The sequence below is a fragment of the Sebastes umbrosus genome, chromosome 6, assembly GCF_015220745.1.
Source record: "Sebastes umbrosus isolate fSebUmb1 chromosome 6, fSebUmb1.pri, whole genome shotgun sequence".
Taxonomy (NCBI): domain Eukaryota; kingdom Metazoa; phylum Chordata; class Actinopteri; order Perciformes; family Sebastidae; genus Sebastes; species Sebastes umbrosus.
In genome coordinates this window covers 22,591,133-22,608,697 of record NC_051274.1, presented here as the reverse complement: position 1 = coordinate 22,608,697, position 17,565 = coordinate 22,591,133, and the positions used below count along the sequence as shown (strand labels likewise).

Genomic DNA, 17,565 nt, shown 5'->3' with positions numbered 1-17,565 from the left:
TAATACCTTGGGTGGCTCCATAATTTCCAAATCTTATTTCATCATACTTTCCCGTCCTTATTATTTCTATTTTGTCTTTAATAGAGTGCTACAGGAATGAGTCCTATAACCCGGAAATGAGTTAACATTTTAGCACTTCTGGATCCCTCGTCTTGAAGTCAATGGGTTTTTAGTTAGATGCCTGAAATAAGGTCTGTGGTTAACACAAGCTTAAGAGATTTTATAGTTTTGTTCTACGACATAAAATACATTAACAAATACCCCACTCGTGAATTTTGAAGAAGTTGTGTGTCTTTAAAAAGGCGGTAGCTAACAAGTGTCTAAATGAGACTACTAAACGTCAAATTAAATGGTGTTTATTTGTGAAGATTATCTTGCTGAACAAAAAGTGTAAGTTTCACAAACGTGTGTTTGCCACAGAGCTTATTTTCTGCAATAATCCCCAATGGGAAAATCCCATTACCTTTTTGTCGAGGGAACCTAGGGTGTTGCTAATTCCCAGTTGGCCTAAAAAAAATACGTCATCCCTTAACATAAGGCTTTCAGAATGTATCCACTTACTGACCCTATTTAATCTATCATGTTGGTTTCTACAGGCCTCGATATGTGTTTTTTTTTCCACATAAATGCAGCCTAATAAAAACGTACTCGTTCATGGTCTAATTTTTATGACGGAGTATTAGGGTCACATTGAGGGAAAAAAAATCAGATATTTCGAGAATAAAGTCCTAACTTTACGAGAAAAAAAGTCTTAAAATTACGAGACAAAAAGTCAATAAATTTACAAGAAAAAAAGTCATAGTATTACGAGAATAAAGTCGTAATTTTATGAGAAAATGTTACGACTTTATTCTCGTAATATTCCGAGAAAAAAAAGTCTTAATATTCCGAGAATAAAGTCGTAATTTTACGAGAAAAAAGTCGTAATATCACAAGAATAAAGTCATATGTTTTATGTGTTATTTTAGAGGGGAAATAGAGCAGCGTGCCGCCTGTGTGAAAATGAGGAACGTGGAGCATCTTGTGAAGTTATACTTTAGTAAAGGCTTTTGGCTTTTGGCTTTTGGCTTTTGATTGTACTTGAATTGTGATTACTAATTCGCCTTTTATGAATCTTACAACAGTCTTTTACTCATTGATTTTTATCTTGGTCTCTGTCTGTGGATATGTGTGATTTTGTTTTCTGCTCTGTTGACCTGTTTTTATTCTGCCTATGTCTATAAAGCACTTTGGTCAGCTCATGTTGTTTTAAATGTGCTATAGAAATAAATTTGACCTAATTTGACTTGACTATATCCACTTACTGACCCTAACTAATCTATCATGTTGGTCTCTACAGGCCTCGATATGTGTTTGTTTCCCCCATAAATGCATAAATGAACAGTTGTATATCAGCAGACTTTAATGTTGGCAATGAATACTCGTTCATGGTCTAATTTTAAATGATATGATGATGATATGATTTAAAATATCACTCTTTCCTTTTGGGGATGTAACACTCAAAGCAACCCAAGCTTAGGCGGTTGGCGGGTGAACTATCTTGCCTGTAGAGCGTGTCTCTGGCAGCGGGCGGGATCTAGTAGAGCTCGTAGCGGCTGCGTGCTGACTGAAGTCGGGCGGGCCGGTGCAGCAGAGAGCGGAGAGCAGCGTGGAGCAGCGTGGTCCATCCTGTAGACTGACTGACTGACTGTGACAACCTACCGGGGGAGAAAAAGTTACTCTGAGTTCACCGTCAACACTTGCCAACATGTCTGGAGACGACGAGACGCAGGAGCAGACCATCGCCGACGACTTGGTGGTCACCAAGTATAAGATGGGAGCCGAGATAGCGAACCGTGAGTGTAGATGAAGATCACTATCCGGATCTCATGTTAGCTAGCCAGACCAGCACTAGCAGCAGCAGCTGTGTGCCATGTGGTGCAGCAGAGCCACCACTAGATCACACTGGCTGCTTGTTTTAATATGAATGAAACTAGTTATACATTTAGCCCCGAGCTTTATCTTTATAGTAGCCCTATATTTGTTTAACTGTCACATTAGCCTGGTGAGCTAAGCTAAGCTAAGCTAAGCAAGCTAGTGGCTGAGCTAACTCACTAGCTGCTGAGCTAGCTGCAAAAGCTAACAGATAACAATGACAAGTGCGAAAATTAAAGGACAATGTGGGGGTTGTTCCAAATACTTCATACTGAGCTGCTGGAATTTAAATGTTATAGCTTATTAATTTGAGACAAACTGTTATGTAAGAGAGTGAAAATGTGGTTGTCTTGGTCATTAACTTACTGGAGGAGCAGAGGCTAAAGTTAAACACACAATATTATATTATATGTTAAATACTCTGTTAAATTACATCACATTTAAGTTATTTATTTAACTTTAAAGAATGAGATAAAATCAAAAAAAAAATATTAAGTCACCAATATGAGTCTTAAACTTTACATGCTGTTATTTTTTTTATTTTTTATATATATTTTTAAACATGTAACATTACATATAAACATACAGACAGCTGGCTTGCAACTACTAACAGATAACAATGACAAGTGCAAAAAATTGAGTGGCAACATGGGGGTTGTTCCACTTTATACTGAGTTGCTGGTATTTAAATGTTATAGCTTATTAATTTGAGATAAACTGTTATGTAAGAGAGTGAAAATCTGGTTGTCTTAGTCATTAACTTAGTAGAGGAGCAGAGGCTAAAGTTAAACACACAATATTATATTATATGTTAAATACTCTGTTAAATTACATCACATTTAAGTTATTTATTTAACTTTAAAAAATGAGATAAAATCACAAACACAATATTAAGTCACCAGCATGAGTCATAAACTTTACATGCTGTTATTATTTTGATTTTTTATATATATTTTTAAACATGTAACATTGCATATAAACATACAGACAGCTGGCTTGCATCTGCTCACAGATAACAATGACAAGTGCAAAAATTGAGTGGCAATATGAGGGTTGTTCCACTTTATACTGAGTTGCTGGTATTTAAAAGTTATAGCTTATTAATTTGAGACAAACTGTTATGTAAGAGAGTGAAAATCTGGTTGTCTTAAATGGTGTCATCTGAAGTCATTAACCTACTAGAGTAGCAGAAGCTAAAGTTAAATACACAATACACTATGTTATATTACATCACATTTAAATTATTTATTTAACTTTGAAGAATGAGATAAAATCAATTTTTAAGCAATATTCTTTATTGGATTTTACATATATACACATACAGACAGACAGATAATTAAATTATACAATGAAATGTTAAGTCAGAATTTCAAAGAAAGAGACATGACATTTCATGTATTTCACATATCTAATAATCATATTTATTTAACTTTGAAGATTGAGATAAAATCACAAACACAATATTAAGTCACCAACATGAGTCATAAACTTTACATGCTGTTATTTTTTTAATTTTTTATATATTTTTTTTAAACATTTAACATTACATATAAACATACAGACAGCTGGCTTGCATCTGCTAACAGATAACAATGACAAGTGCAAAAATTGAGTGGCAACATGGGGGTTGTTCCACTTTATACTGAGTTACTGGCATTTAAAAGTTATAACTTATTAATTTGAGACAAACTGTTATGTAAGAGAGTGAAAATGTGGTTGTCTTGGTCATTAACTTACTAGAGTAGCAGAAGCTAAAGTTAAACACACAATATTATATTATATGTTAAATACTCTGTTAAATTACATCACATTTAAGTTATTTATTTAACTTTAAAGAATGAGATGAAATCACAAACACAATATTAAGTCACCAGCATGAGTCATAAACTTTACATGCTGTTATTATTTTTATTTTTTATATATATTTTTAAACATGTAACATTACATATACACATACAGACAGATAGCTTGCAACTGCTAACAGATAACAATGACAAGTGCAAAAATTGAGTGACAATATGGGGGTTGTTCCACTTTATACTGAGTTGCTGGCATTTAAAAGTTATAGCTTATTAATTTGAGACAAACTGTTATGTAAGAGAGTGAAAATCTGGTTGTCTTAAATGGTGTCACCTGAAGTCATTAACTTAATAGAGTAGCAGAAGCTAAAGTTAAATACACAATACACTATGTTATATTACATCACATTTAAATTATTTATTTAACTTTGAAGAATGAGATAAAATCAATTTTTAAGCAATATTCTTTATTGGATTTTACATATATACACATACAGACAGACAGATAATTAAATTATACAATGAAATGTTAAGTCAGAATTTCAAAGAAAGAGACATGACATTTCATGTATTTCACATATCTAATAATCATATTTATTTAACTTTGAAGATTGAGATAAAATCACAAACACAATATTAAGTCACCAGCATGAGTCATAAACTTTACATGCTGTTATTTTTTTAATTTTTTATATATTTTTTTAAACATTTAACATTACATATAAACATACAGACAGCTGGCTTGCATCTGCTAACAGATAACAATGACAAGTGCAAAAATTGAGTGGCAACATGGGGGTTGTTCCACTTTATACTGAGTTACTGGCATTTAAAAGTTATAACTTATTAATTTGAGACAAACTGTTATGTAAGAGAGTGAAAATGTGGTTGTCTTGGTCATTAACTTACTAGAGTAGCAGAAGCTAAAGTTAAACACACAATATTATATTATATGTTAAATACTCTGTTAAATTACATCACATTTAAGTTATTTATTTAACTTTAAAAAATGAGATAAAATCACAAACACAATATTAAGTCACCAGCATGAGTCATAAACTTTACATGCTGTTATTTTTTTAATTTTTTATATATTTTTTTTAAACATTTAACATTACATATAAACATACAGACAGCTGGCTTGCATCTGCTAACAGATAACAATGACAAGTGCAAAAATTGAGTGGCAACATGGGGGTTGTTCCACTTTATACTGAGTTACTGGCATTTAAAAGTTATAACTTATTAATTTGAGACAAACTGTTATGTAAGAGAGTGAAAATGTGGTTGTCTTGGTCATTAACTTACTAGAGTAGCAGAAGCTAAAGTTAAACACACAATATTATATTATATGTTAAATACTCTGTTAAATTACATCACATTTAAGTTATTTATTTAACTTTAAAGAATGAGATAAAATCACAAACACAATATTAAGTCACCAGCATGAGTCATAAACTTTACATGCTGTTATTATTTTTATTTTTTATATATATTTTTAAACATGTAACATTACATATACACATACAGACAGATAGCTTGCAACTGCTAACAGATAACAATGACAAGTGCAAAAATTGAGTGACAATATGGGGGTTGTTCCACTTTATACTGAGTTGCTGGCATTTAAAAGTTATAGCTTATTAATTTGAGACAAACTGTTATGTGAGAGAGTGAAAATCTGGTTGTCTTAAATGGTGTCACCTGAAGTCATTAACTTAATAGAGTAGCAGAAGCTAAAGTTAAATACACAATACACTATGTTATATTACATCACATTTAAATTATTTATTTAACTTTGAAGAATGAGATAAAATCAATTTTTAAGCAATATTCTTTATTGGATTTTACATATATACACATACAGACAGACAGATAATTAAATTATACAATGAAATGTTAAGTCAGAATTTCAAAGAAAGAGACATGACATTTCATGTATTTCACATATCTAATAATCATATTTATTTAACTTTGAAGATTGAGATAAAATCACAAACACAATATTAAGTCACCAGCATGAGTCATAAACTTTACATGCTGTTATTATTTTTATTTTTTATATATATTTTTTAAACATGTAACATTACATATACACATACAGACAGCTGGCTTGCAACTGCTAACAGATAACAATGACAAGTGCAAAAATTGAGTGGCAACATGGGGGTTGTTCCACTTTATACTGAATTGCTGGCATTTAAAAGCTATAGCTTATTAATTTGAGACAAATTGTTTTGTAAGAGAGTGAAAATCTGGTTTTCTTAAATGGTGTCATCTGAAGTTATTAACTTACTAAAGTAGCAGAAGCTAAAGTTAAATACCCAATACTCTATGTTAAATTACATCACATTTAAATTATTTATTTAACTTTGAAGAATGAGATAAAATCACAAACACAATATTAAGTCACCAACATGAGTCATAAACTTTACATGCTGTTATTTGTTTTTTAAGCAATATTTTTTATTGGATTTTACATTTATACACACATACAGACAGACTAACAATATTAATAATTAAATTATACAATGAAATGTTAAGTCAGAATTTCAAAGAAAGACAGACATGACATTTCATGTATTTCACATATCTAATAATCATACTTATTTAACTTTGAAGATTGAGATAAAATCATAAACACATTAAGTCACCAACATGAGTCATAAACTTTACATGCTGTTATTTATTTATTTTTTAACAATATTTTTTATTGAATTTTACATATAAACATATATACACATACAGACAGACTAACAATATTAATTATTAAATTATACAATGAAATGTTTAGTCTGCTAACAGATAACAATGACAAGTGCAAAATTGAATGACAATATGGGGGTTGTTCTAAATACTTTATACTGAGTTGCTGGCATTTAAATGTTATAGCTTATATCTTATTAATTTGTGACAGTTAATCCTCGCCAAAATTTAGCTTGAGTTTGGAGCGTTATTTAGGCCTTTGTGTAAAGCTAGTATGACACGGTTGGTACCAATATATTCCTTATGTTTTCTAGATTCATATGATACCAGTATCTTCACTGTAGCTTTAAAACATGAAAAACATTTCGCACCTTCACACTCATTGAACTCACACCTGTCAGTTACCCAGTCCAACCACAGTTGTTATGTCTGCCAGTCTGGAGATTGAACAGCTGACCTTCAAGCCACATAAAGTTTAAATACACATATAGTAAAACCTTCAAACTCAAAAAGACTCTACAGTTAATCTAAATTAAACTAATCTTAGATAATGTATTAGTGGTGTTAGGAAATCAGTTCATCAGCTTCTTAAAAAAAGGCTGCTATTCTGGTCCCTCAAAAATAATTAATATGGCTCAATATCAATTTTCAGTGACTAATTGTTTTTCATTCACAGTCCGTCCGTACATGGATTCCTCCTAGGTTGTGGAGATGACTGCACGCTGTAGGTGCTTCACATCAAGGACACTCAGTGTCCTTGTGATTTTGTATTGTAGCTTATCACAGTTGACCTACTTATCTGAAGTTAAGCCCTCTAATTGACTACTAGTGTTATGCTGTTTCGATCTGATATACAGCTGTCAGATAATCTGTCAAATGTTTATCTTCTACTTAACGTAACATCAGCTTAGTCCAAATCAAATGAGTTGTTCACATTGTAGTTTGCTGTCAACACTCACAAGCCGTTAATTGAGCCTTTAACAGTGAGCAAGAGTCGTTCTTTGTGTTAATGTTGACCAAACTATCCATCCTATCCAAACTGGGAAACTGATGTGCATTTTTTCACTATTTATTTATATTTTATGAAACCGATTATTACTGAAAATAATCAAAATAATTAACGATAATGAAAATAATCATTAGTTGCAGCCCAGCAGTACATACACTCTGTTATCATGGCTCATTTTATCTCTTGTCTTGCAGAGGCTCTGAAGACAGTGGTCGGGGCAGCTATGCCTGGAGTCTCCGTGCTCAGCCTGTGTGAAAAGGGAGACGCCTTCATCATGGCAGAAACTGGGAAAATCTTCAAGAAGGAAAAAGACATGAAGAAAGGTACGTCTTTTGTTGCATTCATTTGTCGCCATCAATGTCTGTGACTCAGCTCCCTCATTCACTCTTTCTTTCTCGCAGGTATCGCTTTTCCTACTTGTGTGTCAGTTAACAACTGTGTATGCCATCACTCCCCTCTGAAGAGTGACCCGGATGTCATACTGAAGGACGGGGACGTTGTCAAAATGTAAGCTGCCGAATGTCTACAAGTCCATCCTGTGTACTAGATGCATTATTGTCTATATTTCTTTAGCTCATGTTTTCTGGTCTGTTTGTTCACAGTGATCTGGGTGTGCACGTTGATGGCTTCATCTCAAATGTGGCTCACAGCTTAGTTGTTGGAGTGACCAAGGTATGTCATCACTGTTGCAATTATACCCGCACTGTAGCGCTCATTGGTTTATTCACAAGAGCCATGATTGGCCACTTTGGTATAGACCCTTTTACAGGCGACACCATCAAAATATGTGCGTGCATGTTGGCAACGGAAGTTTCATTTTGCTCTGAATATTTGGCCACTTGCTAATGGATTCTACAGACTCACTAATTGCACACAGTTCTGGAAAGTCAATTTGTTTAGGTTGTATTCGCAATCTTCCATGGTTAATGCCCTTGCATAGCTTGACAAGCTATTGCACTCTGCCGTACTTCTGTTGCCAAACCACATGCGCACACTTACCTACGTCATCATTGTTTGCAAACTGTAAAAGGGTCAATTTCACGCATTGCAACTCTTAAACTTTCCTCCTGTGTTACTTCAGGACAACCCACTGACCGGACGGAAGGCTGACGTTCTCAAAGCGGCTCACCTCTGTGCTGAGGCTGCTCTGCGTCTTGTTAAGCCAGGAAACCAGGTAAAACTCTCCCACCATGACCACTGATTTGAACGATGGCATCACTGTACACAATTCGTCTAATAGACATCATCATGTCTCTTCCATCAGAACTCGCAGGTCACAGAAGCCTGGAACAAGATTGCAAAGTCATTCAAGTGCTCTCCTATTGAAGGTGAGTGTTTGTGAACATTTGGCACCTTCAAGCTCTGTGATTCCAACGGTATACGTTTGCCAAATGTAATTTGACATGCTTGACTCCATTTATTCCTTCGACGTGTGCAGGCATGCTGTCCCATCAGCTCAAACAACATGTGATCGATGGGGAGAAAACTATCATCCAAAACCCAACGGACCAGCAAAAGTGAGTTCACTCAACTAGTGCTTCCCGTCAGTGACCTGATTAGTGTTTTTAACCAGTGGATGATGTTGTCACTTTGTCTTTGTAGAAAGGACCATGAGAAGGCTGAGTTTGAGGTGCATGAGGTATATGCAGTGGATGTTCTCATCAGCACTGGAGAGGGGAAGGTGAGAGGCATAAATTGATGGTTCCGCTTAGTTTTGAAAATGTCTTAAAGGGAAGGTATTTATAATATGTTTTGCAATTTAGGCAAAGGATGGAGGTCAGAGGACCACCGTTTACAAACGAGACCCCAACAAGGTGTACGGCTTAAAGATGAAGACATCTCGGACATTCTTCAGTGAGATGGAGAGGCGCTTCGACACAATGCCTTTCACTCTGAGGTAGCGTCTTTAAACTTCTTTTTTTTTTTCATTTTATATTTAATAAGATAAGTTCCCAGGTTTCACCTCCTCATTTTTCTTCTCTCTGTGTCCTCAGAGCGTTTGAGGATGAAGGCAAGGCCAGGTTGGGCGTGGTGGAGTGTGCCAAACATGAGCTACTGCAGCCGTTCAACGTGCTGCATGAGAAAGAGAGTGAGTGGAGTAATGATGGATGTGATTAAGAGCTTTAGTAATCTTGTAGGATTGTTTATATGTGAACAAAATTAAGTGAGGTCGGAAAGTTTATCTGAGCCGTTGGAAGACTTCACATGTACTTGAATCTATAGAAAAGTATCAAAGATTATGTGTTTTTAGGCCTTTAAGATTTAATTACCAAAAAGCCTTCTGGCTGTCCCAGTTTCTAATAGACCGTACATAAGAGAAATGCTTTGGTTGTCAATCTACAAGAAAAGGTCGCTGGACTTGAAGGAACTCTGGGGAGCTCGACTTAATTCGTTCCTCGAATTGTCGTCCACTCTTGTCCTATTGCGTTGACAACCGTACAGTGGTCTTGGTTGGTTTCTGTTCATTTAGGTTAACAGATACGTGACAAAGACAAAAATTAAACCAAAATACCTCGGACATGAGGGTTATCATTCATTGTCCATCACAGTTTCCACAAAAACAATTGCGTTTACAGCAGCACAACACTCTCCTCTACTCTCCCATTCTCTCCTCTGGTATCTGCCCTAAGACTTACTCATACACAACCTCTCACAGGTTGTGTATGAGTAAGTCTTAGGGCAGAAAAAGATATGGCACCCAGTAGGTAACAGGAAATGTCAGAAGACATACCTCAGTTAATAATAAGAGTTCCATTTAGGGCTTATTTTCTCGATTAATTGTTTGTCTATAAAGTCTTAAAAGAAAATCGGCAAAATGTCCACAATAGTTTCCCTCTCAGCCCAAGGTGACTTCTTCAAATGTCTTGTTTAGTCTGACCAACAATCCAAAACGCAATGATATTCAGTTTACTGTCATGTAGACAATGTCCTTCCTGTCCAATGGAAAATAATGTAATCGAGCGTAGGGATGTCCTCAAACAAAGATTATTTTTTTCTGGTCCGCTGAGGCCGTGCTTGGACCGACAATATCACTGTCTCCATAAAAGCAGCGTCCTTGGTCATTTTTTAATTTAAGTTACTGCAATGTCATCCAGGACCACCCTGTATTGGCCTTTTAAATATGTCCACGTGTACATTACTAATAGCTTACTTTATAAAGTGAATTGTTTACAATGATTGTAGCTGGAAAAACTTGACAGAGTTGTAAAATCCTGTCTCATAATATTATAAATTGTTAGGGTGTCTTATAAGCATTAGAACTCACTTATGTATTGTACAAACTGAACTTCCTGGATTGTATTTCATCATCTCACTGGTAAACTAATGCAGTCTTGGGTTTTCATTTACAAAATCCTGCAAATTTCTTTAGCATTATTGACCTTCTGCTAAAAAAAATGCAGTCATGGGCAGTCTTTTAAATCCCCTGTTGGCTCCACACACCCCGCCCTCACCTTTTGTTGGGCAGTACAGCCAGATGAACAATGCCCAGAGCCCCCCACTCACCCGTCGGCAAAAGTCCGCAAGTCGCTTCGAGTTATCATTCGGCAGTCTTTTAAAATCGCCTAAGTTTCCCTTGAATTAATTACACCGTAACCAAATTGTTTTCGAAATGAAAACTGTGTTTATGCCCACTGATAACCAAACACACATCTCTTCCTGTCTTCCTCTCTCTCTCTCTCTCTTATATGACTAGTGGCTAGTCGCCCAAACTTTAATTTAATTGGATGAATCTTTGTAAACGCCCCAGAGTGCAGGATGAGTCATCAGACATTTGGAAACGGTTACAGGAAGAGAAAAGACAGGGATTTTGATATGAAAATATTCTGATGCTGTTTTTTTTTTAAATATTTGGCCTATAACAAGAGATAAATAAACAATTAATACAGGGACACAGGATTTAAAGATGGGAAAATGCATTTTTCATTTCATGGGGACTTTAAATTATAGTGCTTTTTAAAGAGAAAAGCATATTTGTAGAACCTACTAACTGATTAGTGATCTTAATAAGAATCGACCTATGTTTGTTCTAATATGCAATTCTTAGGGAAGTCCTAATAATTAGTTATAATATTAGTTTTTGTGAGCTGAAACATTTGATGTCCAAGTTGTAAACCAAGCGGGATTGTTTAATGGAACTTTCAACCTCCTCTTTGTCCAGGTGAAGTTGTCGCCCAGTTCAAGTTCACCGTGCTGCTCATGGCCAACGGACCTCTGCGAATCACAAACAGCCTCTTTGAGCCAGAACTCTACAAGTCTGAGCATGAAGTGGAGGACGCCGAGCTGAAGGTAAAATGTGTTTTGATGGATGGGCTGTTGCCTTCTCTTCTCCTAAAGAAAGAATCAGACTAATGGAGTTGCTGTAGCATTCTGTTAGCTGACGAGGCTTCCTCAAAGCCATTATGTGTTGATGTATTGTGTGAGGTTCTGAAAGTCATTTTCATGTACTTTCTTTCCATTTAAAGGCTTTGCTTCAAAGCTCAGCCAGCCGTAAGACTCAGAAGAAGAAGAAAAAGAAGGTGAGTTAAAGGGCAGTGTTTTGTTTTTTCCAACAAACAAGAATACATTTTCCAATTTACTCTAAATTCAATCTTCTTTTTTTTTTTTTTAAAGGCCTCAAAGACTGTTGAGACTGCAACCGGACAGGCAACGGAGACAGAAGCTGCAGAATAGATTTCTCTCACAGACATCTGATGACCCAAAGAACAGACGTCACGAATCCTTCTGTCCCAGCTGTCTGAGGCACTTGCGGGCATAGCCGCTGTGAATACCTCTGAATCTAACTGATGTCAGTCTGGGATGATGCTGCTCCTAAATTCTGTCACTCCACCTATAATACACACACACAAACACGTACATCCCTAGTAAATGTCATTGTCCTTGAGACAGTCTTGTTCTCTTAACAGTGGACAACAATTCTGCTGCGAAAGAGGATATTTTGTGCAAGGGCATAATACTCACTGGAACATTTAACCATTCGACTGACCTTGAGCCTTCGTCCCTTTCTCCACCATAACTGTAGTGAAAGATATGGAAAATGAGTTTGACAGAGCGGCCGAGGATGATGAATGCACAGTACTGTGTCAGCGTAATTGTGTGGCATTTAGATAACTTCCTTGAGGTCATGAACCTGAAGCCATGCCTTTTTGAAATGAGTGTTAACTTGTCGTGGGCAGAAATGTGTAACACCCGTCTTGAACCCTGAATTATTACTGTTGAATTCAGCATAATTACCGCATTTATACTGCTCTGGCTTAGGTCCGTCTACTAGTACACTGTGTATACTTCTAGGAATCTACTAGGTTACTCAGCTAACAATTTCTAACACTGACAATGTAAGACCTAATAGTTGAGTAATTGAACTAGCAAAAAAAAAGAAAAAAAAAAAGGAATTTCTCAGTTGTGGATGGCCTACCAACTCCTGCCAAGGGTTCAGCATTCAGTCTTCTGGTGCCACCATTGAGTCTGACAGTCTGTGTTTACATAAGAACTCCATACCTGTTAGATATATGGATGCTTTTGTAAAACAAATCCCAGTTTCAGAGACTATTTTTGGAAACATTAAAAAGCCACCTGACATCATTTGTGTGGTTGTGTTTTTTGGACTGTGTGTATACAGCTGCTTGTCCTGATGAGTGAAAGTGTTTTTCATGATTTTGGACATTAATAAATCACCTTTCTCAAGTAAAGTTAGGCTTATTGCATCACATCTATCAGAATCAGCTTTATTAGCCAAGTACGCATATAAGGAATTTGACTCATTTTTTTTGTTGCTCATGTACATACACAGAAATAGACTTACAGCTAAAAGGTAAACATTTGACTACAACATACAGATATAAATATATACAAAATATATGTAAACACAATGAAATTTGTAAACACAATGGTGCAGAGTGCATATGGAATGATTAATGTCACAGGTTGCTTTATATACATGAGGTAAGTGCATATGACGATATATACACTATACAGGGTGCTTCGATTTATATTTTGATATTTACATCTTTAAAAACTATTTAAACTATAAAATATATAATTTGCAAGTCAAATCAAGACCTTGTGAGGGAACAACAACGGTTGGAACAACCAGCATTAATGAAATGCCAACTTGGGTTCAACAAACATAATTGTTTAATGAATAAAGACAGGGCGGTAGGCTGGATTTTAGAAATTGGGTAAGAAGATAATATATTAAGTAATATGTATAATATTAATATTTAAGTTAAAACTGTCTGTTCACCTGCTTCAAACAATCAACAGAATAATATAAAAACATAAGACACAAAAATGTGATTTATTTATAAATATATATTAATATTGTATTTATTCAGATAACTTTATTTACTTTATGTACATTTTATTTTCCAACATAAAGATCTAAATGCAGTTTCAAAGCATTCACTACTGCTAGGTATATAATTTGGGGGGAGAAATTCAGAAGCATCAACAACTAATAAAAGTAATGAAATTTAAGCATATAGGCCTACAGAGTTTAAAGATACTGGAAAGATCTTGGTAAATACCAACCACCCCTGTGTTTCTGAAGTCCCCCCACGTAAAAAAATCCAAATGCACACATTCAGACACACGTTCATTATACATATAAAATACCAAGGACACTACTGTATCAAGCAATACAGTATCACCAATCACATGTATACAATTTGTGTCTAACTCTACTCTGCACATTTATAGACTGCTTTTTACTATATTCTACCAATAAAGTACAGCTTTATTCCGCACTTTAATCTATTTTTGAAAAACTCTCTACCTCATTTCTCATCCCACATTATATTCCATATTTGACATTTCTTAATCCCCTGGCCTCTACTGTATATCTCCTATATTTTATTATTCAGCACTTTACCACTTTTTGCACTATATTCAGATTTTTAATAGTCCTGTATCACAGTTGTTACCCTGCACTATATTCATTTTTAACAGTCTCTTCTGCACTATATTCACTTTTTTAATAGTCCTGTATCACAGTTGTTACCCTGCACTATATACATTTTTAACAGTTTTCTTCATCTCCTTGTATTTTTATATCTGGTATATTTTTTTGTACTTTGCACTACTAACTTTTTTACTGCCTTTTTACTAACATGTTTTGCACTATGGAACTGTGATGCTGGAAACTTGAATTTCCCTCGGGATCAATAAAGTTATTATTTATCTATATATCTATCTCTCTATCTCTCTGTCTATCTATCTCTCTATCTATCTATCTATCTATCTATCTCTAACGTTACTTGAATATAATCAGTTTATATAGAGGACCAGCGAGATCTGCTTCACATATACACAGCACAAAGTACCCTAGAAATCATATATATATATATATTCATTTAACGTTAGACACCAATTGTATACATGATATTGGTGATACTGTATATATAATATATAATAATATAATATAATTATATATATATATATAATTATAATATAATATAATTATATATATATATTTAATTATAATATAATAATAATATTATTAACTGGAACAATGGACCTTAAAAGTACGTAAAAAGCTGCAGTAATGGCACAAAGCATTTCCTGTAAACACTTTTACCTTCTAGAAAACTACATTTCCCATGTTTCCTCATAGCCGTCACGTGCGGTCCAATGAAAGTGACGTATACATACAACCCATATAAATACGACGTCGCTGACATATGACATTCTTAGTGGAGACGATTCCTTAGCGACCGGTACGTGAGTCTTTAAACTTGTTGGTATCACAATCCATGATAATCCTCTTCTTTTTAAATCAATCCAACTAATCCTTCACCTGTTCCCTTTTGTTTACAGCCTCCCCTTCTCGACATGAGAGCTAAGGTTTGTGTTTGATGTCTGTATAATCAAATAATCACTGTTTCTAATGGTGCTAATATTTGCTAGCTTGAGCATGTCGACGGGCCAGCACAACACGCGGCTCACTAGCTCTCAGCTGTACAATGCGTGTTTTTATGCCAGTTATATGTGTTATATTGCAGTCCAGTTCAGTACATTTACATGTGTATTTATAAATGCAATAATTAAACGACATATATTGTCTTTCTCTTTTGCAGTGGAGGAAGAAGCGCATGCGCAGGTAAGCATGTTATGACGCATGTTTTTTTTCCATGCACTAGTATCAAGTCTACCTTTACACCACGTGTTGTGTGATTGATTTCCGGCTGACTTGTCTCTTGTAATCATTTTCTAGGCTGAAGCGTAAAAGGCGAAAGATGAGGCAGAGGTCGAAGTAAACCGTCCTCTTCCGCCATCATTGCTGTGACAAGCACATGTTCATGTTTGCTGACCACAGCTGAAGACCCTGGACCCTCCCAGTGACCAGTCCTGTCAGTGGCGCCAGCATCAACCAACCAAGAGGCAGCTGAATGTGATGCTGAAGAGCTGATTCAAGATCTGCTGGATGACAGGCTTTTCCTCTGGGACATTTCTGGACTCTTTGTTCTTAATTCCTCAACTTTTGTTTATACTGTGATTAAAGGTTTTGGTTTCTAGTTAATTTACAGATCTTGTGGTTTTTTTTTTACTAGCGGTCTGCTTTTAGGATTTCTGGAAGTGGTATTATCTGGTGAAGTAGGTAGGAAAAAAGCACAGGTGTAAATAATTAATTGGTTCAATATTATTTAGCTAATTCAGTTTTAGGATTGTGACAGTGCATGCTGGGTCATGGCTTACTGGGACACTTCAAGGAGGAAAACATGCACATTCTCAAAATTGTTTGTGGTGCTGGGAGTAGATCCCCCTCCAATAAGTACTTTTTAAAAAAATTACTTGCTCCCGCACACACTTTTCTCTGCTTTATTGGTCAACGTTTTGGTCAACAAGGACTTTCATCAGGACATTAATGACTGGGACACTTCAACAGAGCCATGATTAATGTTATTAGTTGCACCTATGCTACATGTCTGCCGTGAAAAAGGCCCGTTAGTGCAGTTACCTGGGTTAGTGACTGCTTTTGCACTTGACCCAGTGCAGCTCAACAAAAAATCCAAAACCAACGGCAGACTTCATCAGCGGAGGGGTGGACAACCCAGATGAACCGGACAAAGGAACAGCACCACGCATCTCTGCAGGGACACCAGAGAAGAGCACAGAAGAAGACGCACAACCCAGATGAACCGGACAAAGGAACAGCACCAGGGGTAGATGCAAGCATCTCTGCAGGGACACCAGAGAAGAGCACAGAAGAAGACGCACAACCCAGATGAACCGGACAAAGGAACAGCACCAGGGGTAGATGCAAGCATCTCTGCAGGGACACCAGAGAAGAGCACAGAAGAAGACACGTAAACATTGAAGCTAATGACTGAATTTTTTGTTTTCTATACTGAATTTTTTATATATATCACTGTAAAAAATATAAGTGAGCTGTATGAGACACAATTAAGGGACGGAAGGTTTCAAGGTCTTGCCTGTTTTACAGATAAAACACGGCTTAAACGTAAGGAAAAGGTGACTCAGTGAAAGTCTTATATATTATATGTTGTATTAATTATTGCTTTATATATCACGTTAACAATAGCTTATTTTTTATTCATCTATCGGGTAGAGGGGTAGGGTTATCAGGACATTAACCATGGGATGGGTAAATAAAGCCCTAGTGGTATTGGGCTCAATACTACTAGGGGGTCTTATTCTATATTTTCTAGACTTCTTACCAAGACAAGCGAGCAAACAGGTAACCAACCAGACACACCCCAATCACACTTTGACCAGAACAAAACGAGACATACCTCAACGTAGAACTAAAAGATCGAGTCAATGTACTTCTAAAGAATTCGAATTAACATATACATTTGGTAGCAACACCATCTATCAGATAGATTTATGCGACATTATTGACTGCGGGGGGTCAGATGGGGGCCTTCAATGGCGTGGTTATGCGTTGTACACATGCTCATTCAACAGCCGATACAGATGGTGTCCGTCATGGGATGCGGTGTGGGCCTATACAGGACCACACTGGAATCCAGGGAGGAAGTGTCCAGCTAATCATCTCTGCATTTCCTCCCATGTTTCTGTTATGAGAGGTCAAATACAGTCTGGCATACCGCGAGAGCGTCGGAACACTCAATCAAACAACAAAAATAACCCTATGCTGATCACTATTAAAAATCTTAA

The 17,565-nt window shown here is 35.8% G+C and overlaps 1 protein-coding gene and 1 long non-coding RNA gene across 2 annotated transcripts; both read left to right on the top strand.

Annotated features, from left to right (window-relative positions):
* Window positions 1-1,565: 1,565 nt before the first annotated feature.
* Window positions 1,566-13,008, top strand: pa2g4b (proliferation-associated 2G4, b). Its single transcript, XM_037772937.1, has 13 exons — window positions 1,566-1,835; window positions 7,623-7,751; window positions 7,830-7,935; window positions 8,031-8,100; window positions 8,510-8,602; window positions 8,693-8,756; window positions 8,867-8,945; window positions 9,031-9,109; window positions 9,192-9,325; window positions 9,423-9,517; window positions 11,588-11,715; window positions 11,892-11,945; window positions 12,040-13,008. Exons 1-13 carry the CDS (start codon window positions 1,748-1,750, stop codon window positions 12,097-12,099), a joined length of 1,179 nt encoding a protein of 392 aa, XP_037628865.1. The 5' UTR covers window positions 1,566-1,747; the 3' UTR covers window positions 12,100-13,008.
* A 2,024-nt stretch (window positions 13,009-15,032) lies between these two features.
* LOC119490316 lies at window positions 15,033-15,947 on the top strand. Its single transcript, XR_005207377.1, has 4 exons — window positions 15,033-15,140; window positions 15,241-15,267; window positions 15,501-15,523; window positions 15,638-15,947. It is a non-coding gene; the product is annotated as an uncharacterized LOC119490316 (long non-coding RNA).
* The last annotated feature ends 1,618 nt before the right edge of the window (window positions 15,948-17,565 follow it).